This window comes from Gallinula chloropus (genome assembly GCF_964237585.1).
Source record: "Gallinula chloropus genome assembly, chromosome: 3".
NCBI classification, from domain to species: domain Eukaryota; kingdom Metazoa; phylum Chordata; class Aves; order Gruiformes; family Rallidae; genus Gallinula; species Gallinula chloropus.
The window spans coordinates 70,261,542-70,280,118 of NC_140087.1; the positions used below are offsets into that span (position 1 = coordinate 70,261,542).

The 18,577-nt window shown below is 40.6% G+C and overlaps 1 protein-coding gene across 1 annotated transcript in view; it reads right to left on the reverse strand.

Moving 5' to 3' along the window:
- ALK (ALK receptor tyrosine kinase) overlaps positions 1–18,577 on the reverse strand; it is a gene marked incomplete at both ends in the record, with an annotated part of 325,717 nt that overhangs the window by 97,168 nt on the left and 209,972 nt on the right. Inside the window, one exon of the mRNA XM_084262264.1 lies at positions 11,235–11,362. Coding sequence (XP_084118390.1) covers positions 11,235–11,362 — 128 coding nt within the window. The remainder of the gene's footprint in view (positions 1–11,234; positions 11,363–18,577) is intronic.

Sequence of the window (18,577 nt, forward strand, 5' to 3'; positions counted from 1 at the left end):
GTGGCCTGATTCTGTTCACTCACTACTCATTTCCAAGATCGATGAAAGGGCTATTTAAAATTGTTTCCATTTCTTCCCAACTAATTCCATCCCAGGTGTCAGCTAATCTCATGCTCACTCAAGCGTGGCCTAGCCAGGGGGCTTTGGTCATCTTTATTCATCTGTTGCTGCTTGCCTTTGGATTTGCACTAAGGAATTCACCATCTCATTTCTTTGCCCTTTGCTTGTACTCTGTGCACAGCACTGACCAGACTCATCTAAGAGTACTCCTCTGAATATGAGTAAATGGAAACAATAATAAACTCCTCTGTAGCATTTACAGAACAGTATTTCTGTGGGCTTGCAGTGCAGGAAGAATAACTTCACATGGCTGACTTCCATTTGGTGGCATCATGCTCAGTCACAACACTTAGGTTTCATTTTGGCAATTACCCTAATTGTCCAGAAGAGGAATGCACTGCTTACTTGAAAAATCAAAAAATAATAGGAACCAGAGAATGCTCTGACTGCTATTACACTTAAGGTAACTGTAATGCATTATAGACGCTGCTGATGTCTGGTACTGCTAGGAACAGCAGCAGCTAGTAGAATCCCATTAATTATAATTTAAGGGGAGCTACATGAAGTCACAAATTAGCTCACATTCTACCAATCAACAATTAAGATGAAGACTACTTGCTACAATACAAACTTATAATGGAGTAGTAATTGCCCTACAGCTTTTGTGATGAGATTAGATAGGCAGGAATGTTTTATGACTAAAGGGAAAGAGGAAGAATAGACTTATCAACCAGGAGAAATTGCCTGATTTCACTTGGGAGCACAGGAAGTTGGAGGTACTCCAAAGATGAAATTAGAAGAAAACAGAAGACGAACATCATAAGCATGGACAACCACTGCAAAGCACTCCATGAAAAGATTTGCAGGCCAAACATCTCTTGGCACAGAACTTTTTTCCAACATATGATAGGAAAGGGTATTTTACATTTCTCATTTGTCTTAATCACTTGTAAGTTCTATTTTTAGAGTGCATACCTTGTACAAAATACTTTGCACAAAATACTTTGCAATCCATTTAAAAAAAAAATCAATGTAACTTTATAGTAATCTGTATCACTGCAAACACTGTCAGCCCCAGCCTCCTTCACCTCACCTACAACGAAACAACAGCTATAACTTAAACCTAATTCTTCTGTTTTCCAAATCAAACTCTTCTGTTGACTGTGAAGAGCCCAGCAATGACAAAGAAACTGAAGTCCAAATCAGAGATGTTCCCATCAAACTTCTTGTTAGGCTCCTCCTATTTCAAACACTTCCATATACAGAGGGAAACACACACACAAATATTCAGCGGATGCAAATAGTCGAAGCTCCAACAATTAATGGGATGACACACAACGTGTTTTACAACTGTCACTAGCTCCACCCATGTAACTTGATAGTCACTCAGTTCCTTTACTTTGGGAAACAGCTTGCATGCAGTAAATAATTCCATTACCTTGCTGTTTAAGCCACTTGGTAATTTTGGTGGCCAGGCGACCCTTTACTACTACTTTGTTACTGATGTGTATAATAAAAGTGCCCGATGAATTAACACTGTCATCAAAAGTTTACACTTGGTGTTTCTGGTCTTAGAGTGATTGCTTTCTTTTTGTTATGGTTTCATTAACATGTTCATAAACACATGAACAGACACTGTTATTCCACGAGGTGCTTAAAGAATCAGCAGTGACTTTCTATAAATCAATAGCTACAGTGATATTATTACAGAAATATTGAAATTTTATCCTTTTCATATTCATCTTTTTTGTGCTGTATAACATGATGCTGGATTTATGTGGTTGCTGCTTACAGCTCTAAATGACATCTTAAAAATCCAATACATAATTTAGGCTTAAGTGCATGGAATATTCACTACTGTAGTCTCTGCAAAATCATTTACTCTAGATTGTGGCTCGCACAAATCAACCACAGCAGTTTAGACCCCTGTATGCTGCAACTCATCATCTCACAGAACAGACATATTGCCTCTCAACCCTCAAAGTTTGTAGGTATCAAAATATTTGCTTTGTTTATCTCTACTCACATAAAATGAAAAGTCACCCACTCATATTATCTTTGGAACATGATAAATGTTTCTATAAGAGTTGACTAAGTGATATTTCCTTGAAGATCCAAAAAACATTTCCAAAACTCTCATTTTGCTTACAAATTTGCTGATGCTCCATCAGTCATGCCCCATGAACAATACTCTTCAATCTGGAACTGGACCCAGAATTCAGCTGACTCATTTAAGCGCTTGCAACGTCCCGGTCGTACAAAACTTCAGCACTTCATCTGGCAATCATTTAAAGAGGGGGAAGAAAGCACTCTTAAATTTTCTTTCATGTAATAAAACCCGACTGGGAATTTAAGATCGTGCCATCCGTGTCTGACTTCTGGATCAATAACCCTTTCTAGCAGGGCTTTCAAAGGCTCAATTCATAAAAGCCCTGTATGCCTCATTTATGGAGGCACTATGTAAAACTGCCTCCATGCAAGCACAGCCTGCCCTTTCTCATCCTCACAGGTGGATGGCATGCCTCAGAGAAATTCAGTAATGATGGCATTTTTGAAAACTCCTGGGGGATTACGGAGCACAATTCCCATTAATTTCAGCTCCTAAGCCCCTTGACAGCTTGTGAAAGTATCTCTCATTCCCAAGGTTTTCCATAACTTCAAAGTAAAAGAATCACAACATGCAGGTTTAATGATTCTGACCAAGCTTCTGGTGTGGAGCTACTGGCTGTGGGTTTCCAAATACAGAGTAAAGGAGTCTCATTTTTTGAAAGGGTGTGCATTTTGAAAACAATTTGGTCCCCCATTACAGATTCTTAAGGTTTTGAGGGAAAAAATATAAAATCAATGCATCAGGTTTAGTCAGTTTGCAACTCTATTTATGTATTATGGATTTGATTTGGAACAAGGTTGATGGCTTTTTGGTTTCATTTGTTCTGTAGAGTGTCTACTTCACAGTATCCATCACTGCTGTCTCCAACGTGCTGCACCTCTCTCATGCTAGATACAGTACAGAATAATTTAACAGTATCTGTGGTTTGATGCAGTATTTGGTTTCCTAAGAAGGCTGGCTGCATCAGAGCATGCAGAAACACAACAGCAGGACAAAGCAAGCAGGGCTCCCTAAGGCAGGAAAAGGAAAGGTTTGGACAAGGAAAAGGAAGAGCTGCAGAGGGTCTTATAGCAAGACAGGGACAGATTTGCAATGAGACCTCTCAAACACAGAAAACAAGCTGAACTTGAATACTTCAGAAAATAAGCCCTGAGGTACAGAAGTGCCCTGAGCCAAAATCTGAAGAACTCTACACTGTGGTGAAGAAGGAGAATTTTATACTTTTTCTCCATCTGGTTCGTGTAACATCACTACTGAGCAATGATACCACGGAATCCAGAGTATGACACTTAGTCAGGATTAAAAAAATAAGGTTCTTGTTGCTGACATTATTTTATCTTCTACAGCCTAGATGCACATGTAGAAAATCTTTCCTTCTTGTCCCATCTTCTCCTCAAACTTGTTCTTCACCTTCCAAAAAATTTTTACTCATCAATATTCCCTCAGACTCTGGTGAGACACCAGAAAAAGGGACTGGCTTCCACTTGAACATCTCACATATTTATCTTTCAATTTGATAATTTTAAATGTTAATTGATTAAGCCTTTTGTACTTCATTCAACTTTCACAATTCACTGAATTTCCCTCAGTCTCACTTCATTTCTGTTTCTTTGCTGGGTCAGCAGATTACCCATCTAGTGAGTTCAATCTGGTTGATTGAGTGGCTATCTGATGAAGTTTGATTGCCCTAGTTAATTAATTGGATTGTAAATGTTTATTCCAATCACTTTCTAACTGGTCAAATTCTTTAATCATTTTCACTATCTAGACCAATTACTCCTGCCTGATACCCTGTCATTTGTTTTCAGTGTTACCAGTTTATCACCATCTCTCATTTATTCTTTTGCTCATGCAGCCTGACTCCAACCTACCCTTTGTGCTTGATCATCTCTCTCTTCTGTTCTGCCTTTCTAAGCCTCCCTGCTGTCTCTCACCTCTTCTCAAAGCCCACTGTTATTCTTCACAAACACGAATCAGGCTGCATAGCCAGGTCTTAACATGTTCAAACATCAGTCCTGTTCAAATCAAAAACCTTTCCTACAACTAACAGGGAACTTCAAGGATCTCTATAAAACAAAACAAAGAGCAAAACTGCCCCTGATTTAGATTTGGTAAAATCAAGGTTCTGCATTCCCTCTGTAACAGGTTAGCAGCCTTTTGAAGCTGTAGGGTTTGTTATGGAGAGAAAAAGGGAGACTGTCATCTACTTACACAATGGAATCAGTTTGCATAAATCTGTGAATCTGGAGTAATACTGGTTTAAAATCACTGGGTCATCTGTAAATCATCGTTGTCCAATCCATTTCTCAAGCAAATCATACGACTGTTTCAATAAATCCAAGCAGTTAAAACATCACAAGAACTAAGTGGCAGCAATTAATAGTAATAAAAATAAGTTCAATTTGGGGAAAGCAGATTACAGAGTTCATTTTCTTTCACTGAATCAATGGCTCCCCTGTTGAAATAAGCCTTAATTAAGGGAGAAGGTCAGGATAAAAATCATATACAGCATTAAAAAGATAATGTATTGGCCAATTCTTCAAGGTGTTAAAAAGTACTTAGACCTACAACTGCCAACATTTCCAGGGGAACTGAGGGATTTGCCATGTCTCTCAAGCAGTTTCCAGTATCTCTTATGAGCAGACCCTTCTCTCATTATTGTTAAAGCTTGGATTTAAAGGCTGAAATTTCTCAATTCTATTTCTTAACCCAAATCACCTAACCTTTTTCTGAATTAGAGATGAACCTGCCCACCCTGATAAGACAATGACTTTGTGTAAGAAACACCCACATTTGGTCCTGCTGTGGCAGATTCTAGCCTTTCTACCTTCTGTGTAAATGCATCAATTTTCCAGACCAGTTTTATGAATATTATTACACCATATAAAACACTTCTTGGTACCTCCCTCATCATATCTTAAAAAAACAAATATGTGATCAGTCAATTACTAAATAAAGCAGAACACTAGGCCCCATTCATTACCAGACTGGCATGACAGACCTATGAAAACCAAATGCTCCAGATATCCAGGTTCATTCCCTTCTCTTTGGTGAGTACACTAATGTTTTAAATAGATTAAATTATTTAACATAACCATCACTGTCTAAATTTGGCTCCAAAAGAAGTAGGTGTTCACAGTCAGCAACAGAAATGCATAATAACTAATTCATTACTGTAAGAAGCCACTTTACCACTAATTGAGTTATTGTGCTTTTTCTAGAAGCAATATTAAGGCTAAATTTGCTTAATTTTTTATTCCTAGCATTACCATGACTTAATTTTAAAAAGATGAAAATGAAAAATGAAAACAAAGATAAGGCCCATAACTACTGCATTAAATTTATTTTACTTAAATAGGCACAATCCACAAGTGAAATAATTTTCACTTCGGAATTACCTTAAAATGATTTAACTTCACTACAGCCACCACACTCATCTGTAAAGGAGGGGTTTTTTTTCTCCAACAGAAGGTCCCTGTAGGATTAAAACACTAGCAGTTCAGAGATGGGTTTTGGCACACAACCTTAAGTCAGAATAATCAGATACCTCTTGGGGGAGCAGAGGTGAATGGGGAGAAGGGTGGTTGCCAAAACATTTGGAAGCAAATATTCTTAAAATATTAAGGCTTTTCCAAATGCCTACTTAGAGAAATTAGATCCACAGGAAAAACAGCTTGGTGGAACTGCATAAATAGCATAGGCCACTCCAAGGAAAATGCAGCCAATCTGCTTTTTTTAATTATTATTTTTAATTTTAATGAAGGATACTCAGAACTTAATCCAAACATACCAAGTAATTCCCACTGACTTCAATTAACTCTGGATCCACCCTCTGGCTTGGTAAGCTCTTTAACCATGGCTTGAATGCCGAAGGAAATTCTCCAGCTTCCTTTAAGCAAAAATGATCTGTATAGGCCAAGTAAGTATTATGGTTGGTCCTAAACCTCAGATAGACACAACTACTTCTGAAATGTGAGACTGCCTTTTTTTTTGGTTAAGTTACATCTGTTTTTCAGTTTTATAACAATACCACAATACTGACTGTGCTCACTGTTCTGTTCACCTATTCCCCCGAAGGTCTGGGCAGTAGTGGATCTCCAAACTATATAAGATGACATGGTTGGTTCCCCTGAAGGTACATGTCTTCTCTCCACAATCCTATCCTTACAACAAAGCGAATAATTAATTTAAGAAAAATCACAGAATCCCAGAATCACAAGGTTGAAAGAGACCTTTGAAGATCATCGAGTCCAACCATTCCCATCCTATGCTAAACCATATCCCTAAGTACATCATCTACCCTTTTTTTGAACACATCCAGGGAAGGTGACTCAACCCCCTTCCTGGGCAGCCTGTTCCAGGCCCTGACAACTCTTTCAGTAAATTTTTGTTTTTCTAATATCCAATCTAAACCTGCCCTGGCACAGCTTCATGCCATTTCCCCTTGTTCTATCTTCTGTCACCTGGCTGAAGAGACCATCGCCCACCTCTCTACAACCTCCCTTCAGGTAGTTGTAGGTGGTGATAAGGTCTCCCCTCAGCCTCCTCCTCTCCAGGCTAAACATCCCCAGCTCCCTCAGCCGTTCTTCAAATGATTTGCCCTCCAGCCCCTTCCCCAGCCTGGTTGCCCTCCTCTGCACTTGCTCAAGGACCTCAATGTCTTTTTTACGGTGGAGAGCCCAGAACTGCACACAGTACTCAAGGTGTGGCCTCACCAATGCCGAGTACAGGGGCACAATTAACTCCCTAGACCTACTGGCCACACTGTTTTTGATACAACACAATAAATCAAATAATCAACACAATTAATCTAGATGTTTCATAAATCTTCTGCAAACATCTTGCAATTTTATTCAAGCTTATCAAAAAAATATTTTATGAATTCTTAACATCTAAATTAGCAGTGTGTCATGTGGGACTTCATTGAGAAACCTGTGTTTAAATTTTTTACAGTATAAACAAACCATCTCTGAAATAGCTTCCCATCACGGGATGTTTTCAAGATGCAGCTGGTCAGGGTGCTAGACAATCTTCACTTAGGCTCCCTTCCCAGGAAAGTTTGGACCAGACAGCTTTTTGAGGTCCCTTCCTACCTGGGCTGCTCTACAATTCTATTTGACACACATATTATTTCAGTTCTTGGTTCGGAAAAGGTTAACTTTTCTAGGCAATTTACCCATAGGAAGCATCAAGAATGCATTTTGAAAAGGGGCTCACTGGTATTTCATTAAGTTCAGTTAACCACAACATCCTGTCAGCAAATTAATTTATAAGACAAACTGCAGAAAATGAGCATATGTGGGAAAACCAAAATGATACATATTCACGTTTTGTCTGAATACACAAAAACATAATTTTAGTAATGATCCAGATACATAAGTAATCCTGTTTGGAGAAAGCCCTTATTGATTTCCTGCTGTTGATTCACGAATCTGTTGCTCAACTATTTATCAAGCAGAATCATGAAAAATTCTGTGTGTCGGTTGCTCATATTTCTTCATACATGTTGCAAGTCCATATGCTCACTCTTCTTGCACTGTCACTTTTTCCAGCAAGATCAACTTCAGGTCTTCAAAATTTTCCCTTTCTTGAGAGGTCCTCCACTTCAGATCAAGGATTTTAATTTTAGTACAGCCTTAACTTCAGAAATTTGCATATGTGTTAGAACCATGAGATCGCTGCAGAACTACCTACTGGCTCTGCAGGTAAGGAGTGTGCTTGTATGTACTGAAAAAGGCTATTGCTGAGTGGACAGAAACGTAACTTAATCAACAACACACAGTCAAAAAGAAACATGTTTTTTATGTTGCTTACTGAGCTTGAATACCTGAAAGCTAAGTGCTTCCTCTTGGGCAGGCTGAGTGTCTGAAATAACTGGTTTTAACAGCCTCAGAGCATCACTAAACCTTTAACACGTTTTAGAAGCACTTGATCTCCTCCCATTACTTAAAAAGTTACTTCGAATTGATAAATCAAACATTGCTAAGTAAAACAATGTCTTGTCAATTACTTGTGCTTACTATTAAGTACTTTAATTAAGACTTTGGGAAATAAGTTAGCAAATTAATTAATTTACAACTGCAATAAAAATCAGTAAGAAACCCATTAAATATCATTAATAAATCAATACATTACCTCGGAAATGAACTCTATTTTTATTACTAGAAATTACCATCAACTATAAAATGCCACTGTACCAATTACTTTACTTGTAGAAGGAACAAATTCTTAACTGATATTATTAAATTAATATATTACTTCTCTGCAATTTATAATTACTATTTTTTTGCTTTGGATAGTGCACTAACTTACTGCTTAAGTTGTAAGAAAGAAAATTGGGTTTAGGTTTTACACACTGACAAACACAATCTGCTTCACATTTAAGACAGTAATTGAAAGTTAATTGGCTGTAGGGTGGTAGGCAGTGCTACCTGTTAACTGTCCTGATCCAATACCTAGAGTAGTCCAAGCAGCCTTTCTATTGACTGTTGGGACTTTGTGATTGGAATTTAATGAAACAGTTCAGGAAAACTTTCTGCTGGGCAGGGGAGGCACTTAGTACTTGTTAAGTGCTAAAAAGCCCTTAAAGAATTAAAGTCAAGGGATGGAGCAAATAAGAAGAACAGTGGTGAAGACCTACAGCAATGATAAGAGATGCACCAAATACAGTTTCTGCCAATCCTGAGCATTAATAAAAGCAACCCAACAAATAACACCACCACTACCATTCCACCCAAAAGAAAACCCCACCAAAAAACACCCCCAAACTAACAACAAACAAAGCAAAAAGCCCCAAACCCAAATGAACCCCCTCAATCTATAAGAGCTTTCCTTTTTTCTGTCTAGCTAACCCAATCAAGACTGATTATATGATGGGAATTAGGAAGCGCGAAGAGATATTCAAGTGACAAATCACTTTGATTTTCTAATCTGCTGCTCTGTTGAATGAAGAAAGAAAATGTGGAGCACAATTAAGACATTGCAATGACAGTTATGTTTCTACTCAACAGTTTTTAGTTAGATAGGATATGAATCTAGAATTTTAAAAATTGTAGAATTTTGTCAGCATCTGAATTTTTCCCCCAGTTTTAATTCTCCATTTGATCCCAAATAGACTGTTATTTTTTTTCCTTAGTTCAAATGCAATGAAAGTCCAGTCTTTTCCACAATGAAAGAACTCAAAAAATGGAATTCCCAGTGATCAAAAGCAAAACCCAACCTTAAAGGTCTACCATCTTCAAACCCCTTTCGACATCTAATTTAGATCTGAGCCTGTATCCACCCATTAAAAATTTCCTAAGAATGTCTATGTGCCTTAATTTATTTTTAAATTGTGTACAACCCTTAAAAAGCTTAGAAAACAATAGGCTGATGGCTTGTTACTGTTTCTCACATGTTTCTTTCTCAAATTCACCCTAATTTTAGGTGCTTCAGTGACATTAATGTATCCGAGTAGCTAGGCTGCCCAAAGGCTTCTAATAACTGCAAAAAAAAAATAGATTCAGATTAATCTTTTCTTATTGGTTTCCCTATTTTCTCCAAGCCTAAGGTGTCATCCTCAGCTACTCATCATCACCATCCTTCTCATAAAAGGACACAGTACTACACCTTCAGCTGCATACAAAGGCTTAGCTTTTTCAACCAACTGAAAAAAGAATAAGAGGTTTTATTCCCTGGTGGTATTATTCATACACCATGTCATGTAAGCAGAGCAGGGGAGTGGCCAATTGCTACAAATCCATAAGCAAAATGGGAGATTTGTTCCTTCCTTTGCTCACAATATATCTTAATAGCCTCAGGAACTGACGCCTGTCATCTGCAGAATGGTGCCCAGTATTGCTATGAACTTACTCAGCCAACATTATGCTTTTGCTCAGCTGACTGCCCATCACCTACATCTCTCCTTCAGGCCCTCTCAGGAGAGGAAATCATGTACCTTTGTGGGAGTTGAATACCTCCTGCAGCGCGCCATGAAATCTGTGGCAATGCATTCCCAGAGCACTGTGGATTTGAATGGCTTTTGTCTCTTTTGCTCGTTTTGTTTTGGGGAGTTGAAAATCTTTCTGTGCAGCCTTAGAGAGATGCCGAGATGTGTTCTGTACAGCAGCAGAGCAAGTGCATTCTGTCTGAACACCCCTTGTGCTTTCAGCACAATGTCAGGGTGTTTGTTCCCTGTTGGAGCTTAGAGATCACTGTTATGTATGGACACTGCAATAAAGCCCTTAATACAACCGGCCTCTGTGGAGAGCAGTGTAAATAACCAAAATAACCTATAATCTCCAGTAGATTTCCCTGTCCTAGACAGGTTGAAAAGAAGGACACGCAGCTCAACTCAGCGGTACTCCAAGTAAGTAAAATGGACAAAAGGTAACATCTTAAATGCTGTAATAACATTCTTCACTGACATGCCAACTAAAGATTTTGGTATGATTCACAAGCTCCATAAAGCTGGTAGAACTAAAATGCAGCTGCTTCTGGCATGAAGCACTAATTTTACATACTGGAATTGATTATGGCATGTGTATTTATAAAAGTAGCCCCCATTAAGGTTGTCCACTATTAAAATTCCTCCCACTACACCGAGCTATTAGGGGTTACTCAGCAATAACTGCTTTGAAACATTGCCAGTGAAAGGCATACTTTATCAGAACCAACTTTTCCACAGTTGTTTAAAAAAACCCAACCAAACAACCCTTAAATGTGTTACCAAGAACATCAAAGAGTTGGCTTACAAGCTATCTGTCACTCATCTATTCTACTTCCTGCTGCAGAAAGTGAAGCCATCAGGATAGGTATCTGGCAAACCGTGAGGAATACTGCTTTGGTTCTCCATTCCTAGAAATTCTTTTCAAAAGAAAAAAACCCACCTTTTTTCATTTAATGAGATAAAAACTTGTAAGATAATGTTGAAAAAGTTCTCCCCAGGAAGTTACCCTATTTTTACTTAAATGATCAACCTTATGAGAATCTTTCATTCTGTGAAGGTTCTGTAACAGCTAGAAATCATACTCCCCTCCAACAAGGCATCAAAAGACAATGAGCTTGAAGCAGTAAAATACATTACCTGTGCTGCAGTTCTGCATCGCAAAGGAATCCACGGCCGCTACACTCTTGTTCCCATTAGCAATGTACTCCAGTGAGATCCGAAATGGTTTCTCTAGATATCCAACTCTCCTTTGAAGCAACACCCATCTGGTCTCATCATACAGCGAGAGGAAAGAACAAAGGAGAAGAGCAGTAAGAAAAGCTACTTTACAAGGACCAAATACCCCAAAGCAGCAGCTCCACATGTGGTTACTCATTCTGTGCCTCGCACCCCAGCCCTCACTCCCCTCACAGTGCCCCGTGGTCAGGGCTTTTCCCTCCCATGAATTCTGCAAAAGCAATCTTCTGAACACCAAGATTTCCACCTAGCTAAGCTGTGGAAACCCCAGCTAAATAGTAGCTTATTGCTCTTTTCTGTCACACTTCCATGTTCCTGGATTTCTCACAGATGTCTGTCTGCAGTTTAAAAGGAGCCTAACTTTCTTTGCAGAGCAAGCTGTGAGATCTGTAGCTCACATGCATACCCCCTCTAAATATCACTCCTCCCGCTTCTCATCAGCGGTGCTCTTAGTCACTCAGGCAATGAGCCAGTCTCCAGGGCTTGCAGAATAGCTGTAATTCCCAGCACTGCATCTCTGGTTGAGGTAACACACTTTGCTTGTAATGTAGCTGGCTGCAACATCTACACGTGCAGGAAGCACTACAACTAAACCAACCAACCAACCTAAAAGTCCCACTGAGTAAATAAAGGAACCAAGGAACTGGATTATCAGCCCCGGAGACTGACATCCACGCTCCATGAGTGTTTCAACTTAGTCAGCTTGTTGTCAAGAGTAAATGAGAACAGAAAGTCTGTATGAGCTTAATTTACTCTTTGAGACACAAAAAAGACATCAAGGCCTGGCTGTCTTTAGTGGCCACCTTCTCCCCTCTGACCAGCTGGCTCTGCTGCTCCACAGGAGACACCCTGCCAGGCAGCACAAGCATTGCTCCTAGACTCTTGGATATTATGTCTCACCCTCTGATTTAACTGTCAGATGTTCTGTATCCACCAAGAGGTGTTTGAAGGTAAACAGTAAAAGTAGAAGTATCTGCCTTTTCCCCAACATACTGGAATTCTAATCTGCAAGAAAAACGTGAAGGACTAAAATACTTGTATGGTAACATGCTCTGGCCCATTTCACCTTTCATCCTTGGGCACAGGCTGCCAGCAAAAGCCACTTGTTGACACAATTTTGTGAAGGGCTGCTTACCAACAGAAGTGTATTTATTACTTTGGTGGTGATACAGAGTGCATCATGCGTTTCATCCCAGTTTATTCAGAGCCTGCTCGCTAACCATAAACATGATCAGAGAAGAGAGACTCTGTTGAGCCACTCAGTCACTGCTAATCCACTTTTTCACATCTCTGTTACAGGAACAAATGCAGCACCAAGGACCAAAGGTCTTTGCACTGTAACTGGTCTGCTGGAGCCAAACAAGCTGAATAAAGCCTGTTAGGAAATGCCTTTTACAGCTCAAACTGCAATTTTTAAGAGACGAGAACAAAAACTGACTGTGTTTTCTTAAGTTGCTTTCAAACACCAAACACCAATTTTAAACGTTTTTGAGGAAGTCTGCAACTATTTCTAGTTGGCATAATAGGTCAGGGACTACACAGCAATGAAGCTGGAGAAGGGTCTAGAACATAAGTCTCGTGAGGAGCAGCTGAGGGAACTGGGGTTGTTTAGCCTGGAGAAAAAGAGGCCGAGGGGAGACCTAAGTGTTCCCTATAACTACCAGAAAGAGGTTGTAGCCAGGCGGGTGTTGGTCTCTTTTCCCAGGTAACAAGAGGAATGCCTCTAGTTGTGCCAGGGGAAATTTAGATCAGATATTAGGAAAAAAAATTCACTGAAAAGGGTTTTTGATCTTTGTACAGGCTGCCCAGGGAAGTGGTGGAGTCATGATCCCTGGGGTTATTTAAAATATATGCAGATGTGGTGCTTAGGGTCATGGTTTAGTGGTGGACATGGCATTCTAGGCCAATGGTTGGATTCAATAGTCTTACAGGCCTTTTTTTTTCCAACTGAAACAATTCTATGATTCTATGGTTTTTCATTATTCTTCTGAAAACATTTCCTTCTCAGGTACCCTTATCAGCCCTGGGTTTGGGCTCGTGTATGGGCTGTGCATAAGCCAACATTCTTCTCTGGGAAAAGAAGCCATTGGAACAAATGTTCTTAACAAAAGAAACTATACAGTTTATCCAGTATCCATAACAAGACATCCATATAACTTCCATAACAAGCAGGCCAAAATGCAGATGTTATAAAGTTAAGACACACTTCCACAAGGAAATAGAACACGTATACAGCAGTTGCATTAACCAACCAGCACTTGTGCTTGCTACAAGCATGGATCAGTTCTAAATTATGGACCCCATACTGCTACCAGATAGGACACTTTTCCTAGCTTGGGAGGCAGATGGACTGTTTCTCTGATCAGGGACACAATGGTGTCACTATGCTCTGATGAAGTGGACAAAATTCCCAGCAGGCAAGGAAGCTGCCAACAGGTATTTTATGAACCTAAAGAAAAGGGCTGCGTAACACCCTGCCAACAGCTAACACAGTCCAACTTGCAACTCAGAGAAGCAAACGCTGCTTTTTAACAATTTCCTAGGTTTCTGCCTCCCTCCTTTTCCAGCAAGAAGCATGAAGCTAGACTGCTAAGTTTCATTACTTGTTTACAGTTATTTTCATTTCCACATCTCATCCTCTGACTTCTGTGCTCGAGGTTCCTGGTTGAGAAGGGCATATTGGCATCCTCGTGCCTTTTCTGTCTCCCTCCCTCACGTAGATAAACCTGCATTTACTGAAATTAAATAAAGCACTGAGACTATTTTAAATGCCTAGCTTCTGTGTGCGTTATTTCTTTTGATGTCATCTCAGGTTAGGTATATTACAGGGATTAGAGGATACGAATTTCCCTACAAATAGAGTAAAAAACCACCCTAGATTAAATTTTGGTTATGAAATACGGAAGCATCTGTGTGTCATGAAAATCGTTCTCCTCAGCTTCAGAAGACTGATGGATTTTAATTCCAAGTACGCAGTGGCTCTCAACAATGATTTCCATTTCTGTGCTACCGCTAACCCTCTGGATAAATGTGCCAGGAGTTTTAGGAATTGCTTTTCTGAGTTACTGGTGCAATAACTTTAGTTTGAAATTCTCAGGCCTCTCATAGTTTACCACAGAAACTTTATTAACTCCCAGAGCTGTTGCCAAGCAGGTATTTTATATCACCGCAATGCAAGACTGGAAAAGGCAGGCTCACTCAAGTCCAGATTCATTACAGAATATATTCATATTTTGTGGTACAAATTCCTACAATAGGTTGTCTGAGATTCAGAGATTCATGTGAAAAGAAACCCCCAAGTGTCAGCCTCTTTCTTCAGAGACATGAAAATAAATGATCTAAAGATGACACTAACTGGTGGATTTATCTGGGATACTAAAAATAGCTACTAGGTCAGCAGAGATACCTGCAGGCAGATTCAGATGGGAGGCAATTCTGTAGTCATTCCAAGGCAGAAAAGGAACTTTGGTCACAAGACCTTTCCATACAACACTGTGTATTTAACAGACTCATACCCATTTACATATCCAGTACTAAAGGCTGTCTGGCAGCAGCAAGATCTACTTCAGCATAACTGATAGGCATTAGATGCTAATTAGTAGTAGCTTTATTAAATTTCTATTAGTGGTCTATGTGTTACGAATCTTATTTTAGAAAGCATTTTAAGCAAGGTAACAGAAAAGCTACTGCAGTCATTTTCTGAGATAGATGGGGAAATACCACACGTGGAACCTCTCCACACTGACATCATGCTTACCCAACCTGGCAGCTTTCTATGTGGAGATGGTTGACTTGGTGTGCAAGGTGGCGCAGTGGATGTTGTTTTGACTTTAGTAAGGTTTTCAATGCTGTTTCCCATCCTCGCTGGCAAACTAATAGAAGTACAGACTGAAAGCTGGGTTATTTCACAGGCTTAGAGGGTTATCATTGGTGGTACAAACTCCAGCTGGAGGCCAGTCACTAGTAGCATACCTCTGGGCCGATAGTAGGGCCAGTAAAGTTTTCTGTTTTCATAAAGCACCTGGATAACCAGACAGGCTGCACCATTGGCAATCTTTCAGCCAAACTAGGAGGACTGGTTGATAAAAGTGATGGTTGTGCTGCCACTAAGAGGGGACCTTACAGGATGGACATTTTGGCCAACAGGAACCTCACGAAGTTTAGTGAAGGGAAATGCAAAGTGCTGCCTCTGAGGAGAAACAACCTCACACAGCAGTACAGGCTGGAAAGTAGTTTTGCAGAAGACAATTTGCAGGTCCTGGTGGACAAAGTGTTGAACATAGGCTAGCAACATGTGCCCAGTGACAAGGAAGGTCAATAGCTTCCTGGGAACAGCAAACTGAAGGCTGACTCTTCTCCTCAGCACTGTGGAGACACATCTGGAGTTCTGGGTCCAGTGCTGAATTTTCCAACACAAGACAGACACGGACTTACTGAAGTGAGTCCAGCAAATAGCCACAGAGATCATTAAGGGACTAGAGCATCTGATGTACAAGAAGAGACTGAGAAAAGTGGGATTATTTAGCCTGGAGAAGAGAAGGATCAGGAATGATCCTATCAATGTTTATGTTACCAGAGGGTAGAAAGAAGACAGAATTGGACAGTGGTATCCATCAAAAGGACAACAGACAAGCACAAGGCCCATTTGCTTGGATTGAAACACAAGAAATCTCCTCAAGAAACAAAAGAAAACTTGCTTACTTTAAGGGTGACTTAACACTGGAATAAGTTGCCCAGAAATCTTAAGTCTCCATCCTTGAAGATATTCAAAACCAAACCGAATATGGCTCTGGGTAACCTGCTCTAGCTCACCTTGCATTGAGCAGGGAAGTTGGACGAGTCAATCTGAAAAGTCACAGAATCACAAGGTTGGAAGATCATCAAGTCCAACCAAACCCATCCAAAGCTAAACCATATCCCTAAGTACCTCATCTACCCCTTTTTTAAAACACATCCAGGGAAGGTGACTGAACCCCCTCTCTGGGCAGCATGTTCCAGGCCCTGACAACTCTTTCAGTAATTATTTTTTTTTTCTAATGTCCAATCTGACCCTGCCCTGGCACAGCTTTGTGCCATTTCCCCTTGTCCTGTCTCCTGTCACCTGGCTGAAGAGACCATCACCCACCTCTCTACAACCTCCTTTCAGGTAGTTGTAGGCGGTGATAAGGTCTCCCCTCAGCCTCCTCTTCTCCAGACTAAATACCCCCAGCTCCTTCAGCCGCTCCTCATTGGATTTGCTCTCCAGCCCCTTCACCAGCCTGGTTGCCCTTCTCTGCACTTGCTCGAGGATCTCAATGTCCTTCTTATGGTGAGGAGCCCAGAACTGGACACAGTACTCAAGGTGTGGCCTCACCAATGCTGAGTACAGGGGCACAATTACCTCCCTAGACCTACTGGGCACACTATTTCTGATACGAGCCAGGATACCGTTGGTCTTCCTGGCCGCCTGGGCACACTGCTGGATCATATTCAGCCTGCAGTCAACCAACACTGTCAGGTCCTTCTCTGCCTGACAGCTCTCCAGCCAGTGTCCCCCAAGCCTGTAGCGCTGCATGGGGTTGTTATGTCCCATGTGCAGCATCAGTTCAGTCTGTTCAGATCCCTCTGAAGAGCCTCCCTACCCTCAGGCAGATCAACACCAGCTTAGTGTCATCTGCAAACTTACTGAGGGAGCATTCGATCCCTTCATCAAGGTCATTGATAAAGATGTTGAACAAGACTGGACCCAGGACTGAGCCCTGGGGGACGCCACTCAAGACCAGCCTCCAGCTGGATTTTGTTCCATTTACCACCACCATTTGGGCCCGTCCATCCAGCCAGTTTTTAACCCAGCTGAGGGTCCACCTGTCAAGGCCATTGGCAGCCAGTTTCTCAGTCAGAATGCTGTGAGAAACTGTGTCAAAGGCTCTACAGAAGTCCACGTAGACCACCCTTCCCCTTATCCCTTCCAACCTCAACCATTCTGTAATCCTGTGAAACTTGGATCCCCAAAGCAAATTACTGCAGGTAACAGATTGCTCCCGTTATCCTCTACATAACCTACAAGCACTCTACAGAGAATGAATCAGACTGGTAACCTGACAACAGCAAGGACAAAGGCATCAGTTACTGTGCACATAGCTATCATCTCCGCACAGCCTTCAACATCAAAACCTTTTTTTACCACAACACTGGCCATAATATCCATGATGATCTCCCTAGATACTGCCTCAAGCAATAAAAAAAGACCACACTAACATCTTAATTTAATCCTTTATGCTGTAAAGCAATACACTGTATTGCATTGTTTAGGCACTGCTCTGGTCTTGACGCATCAGACCAGAACTGCTCTCCAGGACCTTCACTGAAATTCCCGTAAGAAAGAAGTTGCTTCAGATATCTAGAATCTACAATAAACATAGATTTAGACAGAAAATAACACCACCATGGCCTTCAGTGATAGAGAACCTGAAAATAGTAGGTCCAAGTATTTTCAGACTTCAGACCAAAGCTGGATACGTTATCCAGAGAGCCCTTATTGCTTAAAGAAAGCCTGGGAAACACCCAGACTTAAGCTTAGGTGTTTATATGTCTCTTCTCTGAAACAGAAAACAGACCCTAAACACAGCACAAAGGCTGAATTTTCACGTCCTGTATACTCATTCACACTCCTTAACGTGAAAGTACGCTAGAGACCACTTTGGGCCCCACACTGCCCTGCAAGGGTAACATGTTAGATCCTGAATAACCCAAACTGCTTTTCTGTCACATAGCTGTCCTTGAACAGCCCACCTGTGATTCAATTTGCCAGATACCAGGTTTTTCTCCTCCACTTATATTTCACATGTTCACCCAGTTTCAGAAGCCATAATAGAGTTTTCATGGAAGCTTAATTTCTGAGAGATATTTATAATTTAGATACTCCTTTGTTGTTCATGCAGGACGCAGCTTCAGGAGGAACATGTTCTTGATTAATTCTTATCAATAACACTAATGCTTCAGGTGCCATTTCTCATGCTCCTCTGGGCAATGCCAGCACTGATTAATTGCAAGTACAAGTCAGGATGCTCTCTTAGAGACAGTGGGGAAAAAAAAAAAAGAAGTGCTAGAACTCCCAAGTAAAATCTCAAACCAGAACACTTGCATCCTGCATTCGTTGGTCTTAACGGATAATGATTTTGAATCCAATTAACACACATGTACTCACTAGGTGCTCTTCCATCCTACTAAAGATGGGTTTTCAAAATGCTTAATTCCAGCAAGCT